The sequence below is a fragment of the Diadema setosum genome, chromosome 20 (genome assembly GCF_964275005.1).
Source record: "Diadema setosum chromosome 20, eeDiaSeto1, whole genome shotgun sequence".
Taxonomy (NCBI): domain Eukaryota; kingdom Metazoa; phylum Echinodermata; class Echinoidea; order Diadematoida; family Diadematidae; genus Diadema; species Diadema setosum.
In genome coordinates this window covers 10,515,998-10,529,076 of record NC_092704.1, presented here as the reverse complement: position 1 = coordinate 10,529,076, position 13,079 = coordinate 10,515,998, and the positions used below count along the sequence as shown (strand labels likewise).

Sequence of the window (13,079 nt, the reverse complement as noted above, 5' to 3'; positions counted from 1 at the left end):
CAGGCCCTTAGCTGGAAAGGTTTTACAAGTCCATATTACAAATTAGTGATGTGCAAGAATCACTGTCTGCATCAATTCCTTCAGTGGAGGTATATCACTCTTGTTCAAAGGTGTACTTCCAAAACAAACAAAAAAAATGAAATGAATACATAACTGCTTTTAAAAGGAATTTCAAAACTTCAAATAAAAGTATATAATTGATATGATGGTAGTCATGACTTAAAAGGACTGTACAGTACTGGTTGAGGTGGGGATTCATGTTTTGAACATTCCTAAGTGAGATAATGAGAAACCTCGTATGAAATATGAAAGAGCATGTAATTTTAAGAAGGATTCAACGTTTATTTGATGAAAATTGGTTTTCAAATGGCTGAGATATCCAAAAAAGTGATAATAATAAAAGGCGACAGGCCACGCTTTTATTAGGATCTCTTTGTTTCACACTGTTTTTGGATATCTCAGCTATTTCAAAGCCGATTTTCATCAAATAAACTTCTGATACCCCTTAGAATTGCATGCTCTTTGACATCCCATAGAGTGGTTTCTGAATATCTCGCAAAATGTTAAAGGCTAAATTTTCACCTCGACCAGAACTGTACACACCCTTTAAAGTTCCATTACAATATTCACTGGAAATAGGTGATGATATGTATCCTGTATCTTACACGCTACTTTCTCAACCAGGGCTTACAGATTTTGTCACATATACAAGTGGTAGAACAAAATATTTAGAAAGCATCTTCATGGCTTCCTTGTGGTCAGCATCGTCAGCATAAAAACCCCAAATTTGGCTTTGAATCGAGACTATTCTGTTTGGTCCCGGCCATCGACAAAATATCCATCTGCACGGGTATCCTTGATGAAACTGTGAAGTTGTTTTCTGTAGGGTAGCCAATGTTACAATTTGGCTAGGAGGGCCATATTTGTTCTTCCTCAGTTACTGCACATAAATCCTCAACACTTTGCGTGTCCTGTCTGCATGCTCGACTCATTCAACGGCTTCCCAACTATGCATTTCTTGCTCAAACAAACAACTGTGCACAAACCGAACAATAGATCCCTGCATGCCACAATACATATAATGAGCTTCATAGCCATACTCTTGTCATAAAAGTCACACCATGGTAAAGCCTGCAGTTTTCTCTACAACTTTGTCGTACTGCATTTCAAGCATAAATGCTTCTATAAAAAGTTACATGGCTTTGAAAAACCCAAAAGCAGTCGTGGATTGCCGTCTCACAATACACGGCCCCGTTTCATAAAAAGTTGATATGATAACAACTCTTGCTGGAATGTCAATTGCCATGGTAATGACAAAAATCCAGCTTCGTGATTGGCTGTTGCTATGGGAAGTTGTCATTCCAGCAAGAGTTGACATCCTAACATCTTTTATGAAACGGGGCCCAGGGGTTTTACATCTTGGCACACAAAGAATTATTTAGCAACCAAACAAAACATGTATAAGTGCTGAGATGACCAAAAGGAGACCCTCTGTCCAGAGGGGGGTATGACAGAGGGGAGGCGGGGCCGGACTGGAGCGGTCATCACGCTTCGCTCTCGGTGGTCGACTGACTCTCCTCCAGGATGGGAACGATGAGGTTGTCCTTGGGCATCAGGTTGTACTTGGTGACGAACGTTGTGAAGCGGCGGCAGAGGAAAGTCTCATTCTAAATATGGGGGTGGCAAGGGGAGGGGAGGAGGGAAGAAGAGAATAATGATGCTTGCATGTAAGCTAGATCACAACAACAAAGACAAAGTGCGGTCACTTTCTACCTTAACCCGTGGAGGACGAGTCCCGAGTATACTCGGGGAAGTGTCTATGGGAAATGTGTCGTATATAGGAGGTGTTGTTGTAGGTGTTGACTGAAAAGGTGGTGTTTCGTTAGCTTTGTTTCTCAGTTTTATTACATTCTCCACTAGACTGGTGCAGACTGTACCCAAAAAAATATTATAGAACCAATAAGAGTGTACAAAAACATCTTTGCTACATCTCTCCTCTACACAGACTTACCTCATACTCGTCAAAGAGGGTTCTATGGTGGAAGTAGGCATGGGAGAATATCCTGTAGATGCGTCTACACACCGAGCCCAGCTTGGCTACCGATGACTCCTTGATGCTCACCCTGCCAAAATAGAGATTCATGCATTAGTCTACAGGCATTAACCCTTTCAGTACTGGGCACTTTGGACAGTGTGTATTATATAATGCCTGAAGAGATCCTTATCATCTGATTGGTTGTTTGACAGTGATCATTCTGCCCATTTCACTATGACGTCATCATCCGTGCAATTTTGGATCCATTTACCGTGCAATTTTAGATCCATACGATTTGCTCCATTCCACGCTCGCCGAGAGCCCGGCACACTATGCGTGTAAAACGCTTGCGTTTGCAGTGTGTGTATGCGACAGCACGCTATCGTGAAGCGCTCATTGAGCACTCTCTTGATTTCAGATTCTGAAATATCAAATGACAAGGAACTATTTTAGGCGTTATATAAAACAAATAATAAATATTTTTCATTCGTGCAATGGACAGAATATTTCATATGGTGAAAGAAGAAATGTTTGATCAATTCAACTCGGCTGCGCCTCGTTGAATGGATCATTTCATCTTTCAGCTCATGAAATATTCTGTCCATTGCACTCATAAACATTCATTATTTGTATATTATACAACACCTGGAAAGAATGTAGCTATCTGATTGGTTGACTGCCCCATCACATGACATGTGGTTAAAAGTTCCATCGCACACTGTCTCTGTCGGCTGTGCAATTTTGTGAGAGCGAAAATGGATATCGCAGGGCTAATGTCACCAATTTCTGTTGACTCCAGTGCTAAACTCACCATTGAGTTTTTGCGCCATTGCATGGCTCTGATGTCACAATAAACAAACATTTCTTGTGCACACTCAACAATTACAAGCGTACATTTTGCCACTCAGTTTTGTAAACAACTTCCACCAATTGGTTTCACAAACGCACATATGTGTACACGGCTGACTGTGACTGTGCTACTGAGTCGCCTTTCAAGGAAAAATGGTTGCCATTTCTGTGCTAAATTCAAGGATCTGTGTGGACCATATCTACTGACGTTCGAGGTGTTGCATAAAAAGATGATGCATATTTATTCGAATAGGCTTCGCCTCATTATAGAGTGCCTCTACCTTTCAGCTAATGCGAAATCTTGAACCATCACACAGGTGACTATTCACAATTTGTATACCATGCTATGGTGTCTTCTGTGCCAATTTGCTCTCAAAGCACACAAAAGGTTAACTATGTTCGTAATTCACCTTTGCTTATTTAGTCATATTCGTACTTGTACTTTAATACTGAGAGCTTATCCTCAACTTGCAAGTGGAAGAGCATTATGGATCTAGGAGATAGCTTCCTAAATTGTAAAAATGATGGAACTATAATCATTTCCATGTTTAAAATTGTTAAAATGTTTTATGTATGAAACACACCTACATTAATTCTACTTCTGTACCTAAATCCAGTATTCACCACAAGCTTTCAATGATGTGTTATACTAGCATTACTGCATTCACTCACTCCACATGAATATTTGGGTGAACTTGTCCTTTCACCCTGAAATAGCCAAATGTGACATTGTCACAGGCCAAATCATGGCATCATAGCAACAGCTGTCCAGAAAGGCTTCAATCTTTCAAATCTAATTTCACTTTGCTACAGTGTACACCAGAAGAGCCAATGGCTAGTCCCTACACTGATGTAGATGCCGTAGTGAAGTCAGCAATCAAGAATTGCTTGTCGACTCCATAAACATTAGAGGCTGTTGGGAGGCAACAAGCAAATTGCCATTATAACATACATGTACAGCTTATTGCTTACCGACTCGGGAAGTACTTGTTGCTGTTTAAGAGACAGGCCGCTCCATCCAGAGTGTGTCTGGTGTAGTCAATCGCAGGGCACTGCAGGACAAATGTACAATGTACAGATAGCAACCAAAGGGTTCATTTCTGTTGCTTGGCATTTGGTCACGCCACATCACATGATTTTATCATTGATGATATAAAAGCAACGCTGTTCCTCGATGCTGAGAAAAATAGTACTTTCTTTTTTTATACTTTCACTGCATTCACCTGTAAGATGTGCCAGACCACAAAAATATAATTTCATTATGATGTACATTATGTAAGAATGCCTGTAAAACTTATATTCAATATTTCAAAAAGGGTGAATAAAAAAAAAGTAAAATAGAGTAAACGGAAAGTTGAGAGTAAATTTATAACAATGATCTTAATTGCACCAGTTGATAATAAACATGCACTATGTAAACCAACACACTATAAGTAAATGGAGTACAGTAAGTCACAGTCTATCACTGTTTACAAGACCCAGATAAAACAGCAAGGTGAGAGGGTCTTTGCTGTGTTTTGTTTTGTTTTTGTTTATATAGACACATTGGTGCATAAAATGACAATTATAGAATTTGCCATCAGGAATAGCAAAGGACAGACTGTCTGGAATGCTGGACACATTTGAAAAGAAGACAAGTCTCGTGACTTAATCTCAAGCCTTTACAAATTCCCCACTGTGGCATCTGTAATCCTTTACAAGGCCCATTGCCTCATACATGTACATTGTATATCCTCCCTTTCAATACATCCATACTGAGCCTACTAAAGGTGCAGTTTACCTTTGGGAGCAGTGATTTTAAAAATTTTGAAGATATCACATTTGATGCATATGTGTAGGTCTGTTGAATCACAAAACATCCTACCATATAAAATTTCGCAGAAAAGCCTAAAATATAAGGAGATATCAGTATCTTTCTTAATAAACCATAACTGTAGACGGTTCAGTCTGGAAATATTTCTATTATGATTATTGTGCACATTTTATGTGTTTAACAATACTTACCATCGATAATACGGATTCAAATTTTTACAGTGATTGTTTCTGTCCCTAACTCACATTTTAGAACTATTTTAAGGCACTAACACTGGGTTTTGCTTCATCTGCAAATTAATGGTAAATTATGCCTTTAACTCTCCGTGTGCCACGCTTGCATGGCAACTTTGCATATATTGCACAAACATGCAAATGCTCACAAACTGATGGACAAATCAAACACAATATGCCACAGTCCATTGAAAGCGTCACGCGTGATTCCACTCCTGACACATATAGCTTGTAGTGTGCGGTGATCCGTAGGGATTTTCCAAGCGGATTTTCATATTTTTCTCGAGCTTGTGCCTTCAACAATTCATGCCTCCCAGACCTACTTTACTTGACGGCACAGCTACAAAGTGTAATCAGGACTAAGAATACAATTTTGAATTCTGCTTTGGGGTCATGTTTTGAATACTTGCTATTTGCAAGAAATCTAGCCCCTGCTCTGCTAAAAAAAGTCTACATGTATATAACAGCAAAGCTTGCAATTTTCTCTACAACTTTGCCGTACTGCATTTCTAGCATAAACGGAGTACTGACATGTTGCAATCTCAGAATAATGTGGCACACAGGGGGTTTACATTGTGGCGTGCAAAGAGTCAAACACCGCATACACTGTACGATGCTGAAATTGCCAGAGGATTGTGAAAGAAAGTACTGTACCTGTATATACGGAAGAAAATTGGAAATGTTGTATCTGAAACTGCAGTATGAATGTTTATACCTCCTTTGGAGTCTTGTGAGCGGCACACAGGAAGATCCACTGCTCTGTAGCCGTCATCTGGGTGCAAGTGTCTGGATTGCATTCTTTCTGTTATGAGAGTACACGTACAATGGATAAAAGCAGTGATAAGAGTGATAGATGGCCTGAAGCCCTTAACTCAAACTAGGTCGCAGGGCATGGGAGGCCTCCCCCCCCCCCCCACGACATTCTGCACAATATGTTGCTGCAATGCTTCATTTCTTTTTTCTTTTGAGACTCCCGCATCTTTTGACACCAAATTTGCAATGCTCAGGCATGCAGTTTCAAAGTTATGCATAAATACACTGAAGGTACATGCACGTCGGACCGAAAATTGCTCAAAAACATAAATTCTCATTCAATTTCAATGCAAATGTTGCTTTCAGTCAAATTCCATAAAAGAGTGATCATTTTTTGCTTTCATTGGTTATAATCAATTAGGGTTAACCCTGTACCCAGCACCTACATAAACAGAGGTACAGACACTCATTCCTTTATGTTTGAGTTTAATAAATGAATAGTTTTAAGATCACTTCAAGCATGTAATCAACTTAGTTAGTCACAACTGACAGACAGTTTGTTTCGTCCCAAATTGTATTAAGCAAAGAAAAAGGTTTTGGGGTGTTTGTAAAATGTATCAAAGTCAATCACATCATATCTGAGGTGTCAAACAGGACAGTACCTACTCCAGTTTCCTCAAATACAATACAGTACCGGGTATACATACCCGCAAGAAAATCAAGAATTTCAAAGTCCAACAAGTCATATGACTGTCGGTCACATGTCGTGGCTATGCAACCAATATATGAAAGTAAAATGAAAAAAAAAAAAATTAGAAATAAACGTCAATCATAGTACTCGTCATAAATGAAGAGTTGAAACCTGATACATGTGTTGACTTACTTGGAGCTTCACAGCAAGCCCATTGAGCTCAAGGCAGAACTGGCGCAGGTGCTCGTACTTCCACACCCCTTCATCCTGCCCCTCCGGTGGGTGGAGTATACCATCAATGTTGCTGATGTCCTTACGGATGCTCTGTTGAATGTACTGGTGGTGCAGGTATTCACAGGATATCAAATATGTTGCACAATTTTGCAACAAATTGAAACAAATATATGCACAGTTGCAATACAATATGTCTACCTACAATCTCACAACATCAAACGTTGACTGACAAACATATTAATGCTTTTTCAGATGATGATATCTAATACTTTAACATGCTTATGTACATATACATGAGGACAAGTTCGTCTGTACACATCCAGCTGCCCACTTTTTGAAAGAAAAGCTGTTGATCAGACCACAAACAAACACTGCGGCAAGGAGCCAGATGAACTGTTTATGAACTCAGCTATATTTTTTTTTTTGAAAGCAATGTTTGTTTCTGTTTTGTTTTGTGTTGTGTTGTGTTGTGTTGTGTTGTGTTGTGTTGTGTTGTGTTGTGTTGTGTTGTGTTGTGTTGTGTTGTTATATTTTGGTACATGCATTGCAAGCTACACTGTACAGTGAACAAATCTTTGATGGAAAATTACATCTCAAGGGACTCATCAACTCCTCAAATTGGCAAGAGGAAGAGAAGACTCACCATTCCCTTTCCATCTACATTCTGTTCATGATATTTTAGTCATTTTTCAGATGTTCTTGGCATCGAAATTCTAGCTTTCATTTACATGTTACTCCCATGTTATCACTTATTTTTTTGATATGGTCTATTGCTTTTCGATTCAAAATCTTTCAGATGCTCTTGCTACAGTATAATCTTGCAATAAAGAGATTCTAGCTTTCATGCAAATGTTACCATGCTGTTACCATGTTTTTTCTTCCAATTGGTTTATTGCTGGTCATTTCAAACAAATACACTTTTTGTGGATTTCATGCTGATAGGCACTTCTTAAATTAAGGTCTACTCCTTAACAGATGCAACAATAAATAAAGTAAAAGCTACTTGTACACATCCATCAAAATAGTGCCAAGTAGATATTCGCAAGGAGGTAATGGCAAAAATGAATTGTGTTCATAGTGAACATCTAGGGTAAGGCACTAACCTGTTGTACAGCCAGGGTACTGTCCATTTCATCAAAGGATTGCTCCTCCCATGAGAAAAAGTCCTGCCATAATGCAAAATGAATGAAAACCAATGTAGAAATGTGTATGGTAAAATAGTGTACAAGCACATGTGCAGCATGTACAATGTATGTACACTACGTTGGCTAATAGAATGTCTACTACTAACAGGATAATGTATAAAATCATGGTCACACATCACAGAAATATATAAGTGTAAACTTTAGTTGTAATTTATTCAACACAAATGATAAAACTACTGTATTAATGACAATAATGACAATAATAATAATAATTACTAATAATGATAATAATGATAATAATGATAATAATGATAATTATTATTATTATCATTATTATTATCATTGTGGGTGCGCCCGATCGAGTGTAAATGCTTCAAAAAGCAGCATTGCTGGGGACGGCGCGAATCCTCAGAAAAGTACTAGAAGTCTAACGTTCCAGGATGGAACTTGACGTGAATTTGATCTCCAAGAGATATCTTGTGACAATAGAGACAGTAATAATAATAATAATAATAATAATAATAATAATAATAATAATAACAATAATAAGAACAACAACAACAATAATGATAATAATAAGCCCTACTAAGTAATAAACATATACAAAAATGCTCTGGGTATAAATGCATGGACAATTATACCTACGTATATTTTGTCAATAATGTTGAATTGAGGAGCTCAATCCACACCCTTGTAGGGGCAATACCTTCGGGATAATTTTCATTGACAATATGCCCTGAAAATATGTATGCTTCATTTTGTCTGACTGTTCAATTTCAGGAGATGTACAGTCATACAATCAGGGCTCAACACTAACATTTTCTCTGGTGGCCCTTTTAGGCTACTGAAATCTTTTGGTGGCATGAAAAAGAAATGCTGTGGCCCAAAATAAAGATACAAAATTTCATGTTGAATTTACATTGTAGATGCCCAATTGGGCACTGTGGCATAGTGGATAAGACTCCCAACTCCCGATCAGAGGACCCGAGTTTGAATCCCGCCCAGTGCTTACATCCTTGGACAAGATGTTTTTACCCACTATTGTACATTATGTCCCTCTCAACCCAGGTGTAGAGATGGGTACCTGGCAACGCTAGGGTAATAATAATAGCAGGGCCCTCTGGTAGAGCAGTGGCGACACTGAAGAGGATACCCTGGGTAAATAAGACCTTATTATAAGATAACCTTTTAGGAAATTTGGCGGCCCAACATAGTGGCCCCGCCCCGGACCACTGGGTTACACCAGTTCACCACTTAGGTGCCTATGTCGAGCCCTGACATTACCTGACAATCAATTCTTTGAGCACCAGTTCACCACTTAGGTGCCTATGTCGAGCCCTGACATTACCTGACAATCAATTCTTTGAGCAAGAAAAGGACAAACTTTAGAGTGTCTTTAACCACTCCAACGGGAAGTTTAGCTTTACATAGCCTGACATCTATAGCCGGTATACAAATGGTGTTCTCTTGGCTAGTGCCCAAAAGATTTGGTGGAGTATGAAGACCAATTGTCAATGTATGATTGCGTATGAAATATAAATTACAATACCAGGCCTGAGAGGTTCTGGTTGAACCTACATAGATCTATAACTGCGACCAGCCCCAACGTGCAGCGTTGGGGCTGCGCCGTTTTCGCATTCAGATCTTAACGTTGTACAAAACGGGTACCGTTGCGGCACTATATTTCCTTCATTTTTCAACAAAAACTACTAGGAATACTTACATGGGTCGATTAAACCTAAATGATTCACATCGGCGGCTGTTTGATGCATTTCATTGCTTATGATGCAGAAAATGTTGTCTTATAAAGCAAATATCTTCAGCTCACCGATGCTCACTAAAACTCACAATCATTTGCACATGCGCACAGCATGCATTCATGCAGTGCGCGTGCATTGACAGCTGTATTGCTCTCTACATGATGCATATTCATTTCACCTTATATGCACCGTGCGATGATGCATTATTCATATCCTTGAGCATCCGCAACGTTGACGTCATTGTTCACGCATGCGTAGATGCGTACTAATGGATATACACGTTCAAAATAGCAGCAAAGCTCTCCAGTAGGGCAGGCCGCTTACTCCTAAAAAATGTGGGAAATTTTGCAGTTTCCAGATATATTGGTAAGAAGAACTAAGGCAATGGGGTAATGCATATTTCATTTTTTATTGTCATTGTGTTTATGATAGAAATTTAGCCATGCTTTATTTGTGAAGTCGCCGTATGTGGCAATAGGGAGTTATTCGTGATTTTTAACTTCAGCTAAACTGCGGGGTAGCCGCCAGGACCGCGCCTTGCGGCGCGGTCTCCGGGGCTACATATTGTAGATTAGCCCGACCAGACGCTGTTAATACGCTACGCGAATACAGCGTCTGACCAACGAGCGGGCACCTACAAAGTGGGGAACCACAACACAACTACAAAACTTATGAAAATTTATACGTTCTTTATAAACAATGTACACGTTACCAAACGTTACTCACCTTAAGTGCATGCTTGTATTACAGAAGGTTCGTAAGTCCATTGAGAGCCCTCGTGATAAGTCCGTGGAACCAAAAAATGATACTTTCTGGCGGATTCCCTAACACCGTCAGGGTTCATCGTTGCAGAATTCAAAATGGCGCCTTGATCTCTGCGGAAATCTTTTGCGTGCGTGCGATGCGCTGCTTGAGTGTTGGTGTAGCAGCACGGTCGACAGCGCGACCTTTTGAAAGGGCATTCAGATCATGTGACCTCCCGGATATTGGAAATGGCCTGGCGTGAAAGACGATGTACCGTTCGTGAACCGTTACACATGCTGCATATAACCATCATTTTAGGTAAGTTATCAAATCTAAATTTCAATATTCATAGCATAGATATGAAGTCTCATTATCATTTTGTTCGTCAGATGAGTTTGAAGTGACAAAAAAATGATCTAAAGTATCAAAATTCAATCCGATCGCATGCTATCGTTGGACCCTCTTCGTGTTTGGAGCTTCGTTGGTACAGCCCTGTCGCGCTACGTATGTACAGCGGCGACTGGGCTGTGTATAGTTAATTGTAGATCTACAGTTATTACAGTGTATGTGCATGATGAGGTGACTTCAGTACTAGGCCTAATACTATTTTCTCAGGGGCGCAGCCCCGAAGAAAATAGTAGTACTGAAGTGAGCGAAGGCACATGATTTTTAATTTAAACACAGTCACAGAATTCAGAACCTCAAGGATCAAACAATGGCCCGCCTGCTGTAGACTATGTCGTTAGTGGTAGTAAACTCAATTGTTTTCTACCCTATATCCCTCCCAATGAATTTTAAGAGTACAGTGCAACATAGACCATTCCAAAAGTGACAGGATAATCAGCAATTTGATTGTGGTCGCTATCATGGAAGAAGAAGTAAATTTAGGAAAGAAACATTGAAGACACGCCCCAACTGATTTACGTAGCAGAGACTTCACACACCTGAATTTCGATACACGGGACTATTATGGGGTCCAATCAACCCTACATCGATCTTTCGGGACAAAATATGAACGGATTTTCCATGTCTACGAACTATACTTGTCCAAAATTACATTTCAATTAAACACAGGCTTTAAGTAAAAGTACTGCAAATGTTAGAGAGCAATCCTTACCTCGGATCGGGTTCCCGAGCGGATACGCCGCAGAATTCCAATCTCACTTTCCGCCATGATTGTTGTGACAGTAAATTGTTATAAGTTGTGACCAATAGATGGCGTCTGTCTGTCTGTGCCAGAGCGAGCAACCCGCTCTGGTCTGTGCCAGGTCTGTGCACGGTGGTGGCGTTATAAACAGAGTCCTGTCGGTTACGTTTGTGTTGCACCGCCGGGAAAAATAGATAATAAATAAAAAATAAAAATACTACTACTATTACTAATAATAATATTTGTTTGTGTCCAAATTAGTAGTGTAATATAAGTTTATTAGTGCGGAAAATTATTCTGTCAATGTCTTGTACGCATAACATTGAAGTATTTGTTGTTGTTTGTTGGGTGGTGTGTGAGTTTTTTTTTTTTCTCGGAATCTCTAATATTTTCGATATGAAATGCAAGTAAAACAAAGGAAAGGGCAATAGTTATTAATTAATACTATGCTAAATATGAGGTAGCGACATGGTATTACGTCATAATTTGCATTGCCAATGCGGTCACTGCTCCGCCAATATTATGAAGCATTCAAGTTCCAAAAATATCTTTCTTTGCCAAATATAAGTGAATTCTCTTCCGCTCTCCTCATTCAGTTGACTCACTTTGAATGATAGTTAAGTAAAAAAAAAAAAAAAAAAAAAAAAAAGGGAGGAGTTTTCTTTCAATATTTTGCTTGTTATTGTTTTTGCGTCCACATTAATTAGGTTCCACTATGTTATTACATTGACAATAATCATTATTATTGGTAGTTTTTTCATAAATGCCACCCTCCCTCTCTCTCCCTCTCTCTCTCTCCCTCTTTTCCACCTCTCAATGTACAAATATTGCATAAAAATATAGGGCCTACAGAATTCTGGTTCTTTACAAACATTGTCATGTCAACCTTCTGTAGAGGATCATCTCCCGTCAATTGGGTATAATAATAATGATAGTAATAATAATAATAATTGCATTTAAGTGGCGCTTCATACTGACGTTTCTAAGCGCACTTTGCTACTCATACAAATAGACTAGAAAACACAATAGCATTAACAAAATCAGCGTTAACAGTAACAAAAGAAGAAGAAAGAAAAGAAAAGAAAAATACATTTGATGCAATGGTACAATAATTGATAACTGTGTGCGCCTCCAGAAAAAAAAAAATTATGCAATTATGTATGTAAAAAATTATGTATTATGCAATATGTAGGACCTACATAATCGGCTTCATTCACACACACACACATACACACACACACACACACACACACACAAAACACACAACATGCATACACACTTTACATCAACATAGTAACACATTCAACGCTCATAACCACGTAATCCATATGACATGAGGTATAAGTATTCATCATACGATCTCTCACATTGATAAAAGGCCTACAATAAGTCAAATTGAATTCTAGTAATAATAAAAGTACACTTCATTACACGTAATGCACTGCTCTGCACACTTTTCGCCCACTATAGCTTCCCCTTGTGGCAGCCAAAAAGATATAGCACTGGTAAGACACTTCAATAGGTAATTGCCATTTTGTATGTTGATGTATCATCATGTTCATTATTCACTTACTGAGGTTGTCATCACCATCAAGCGCTTGCTTAAGATGGCAGGCTCCTGCATTGTTTTCCGCCTCGTTGCCTGGAAACAATGCGTATCATCGATTCCTGCATT

At 39.0% G+C, this 13,079-nt stretch overlaps 1 protein-coding gene across 1 annotated transcript; it reads right to left on the bottom strand.

Moving 5' to 3' along the window:
* Nucleotides 1–508: 508 nt before the first annotated feature.
* Nucleotides 509–11,432, bottom strand: LOC140243384 (MOB-like protein phocein). The gene is made up of 7 exons (XM_072323062.1): nt 11,375–11,432; nt 7,712–7,774; nt 6,567–6,710; nt 5,646–5,732; nt 3,857–3,936; nt 2,012–2,123; nt 509–1,667 (listed from the first exon to the last, which is right to left on the bottom strand). The coding sequence occupies exons 1-7, from the start codon at nt 11,429–11,431 to the stop codon at nt 1,545–1,547; spliced, it is 666 nt and encodes a 221-aa protein (XP_072179163.1). The 5' UTR covers nt 11,432; the 3' UTR covers nt 509–1,544.
* Between the last annotated feature and the right edge of the window lie 1,647 nt (nt 11,433–13,079).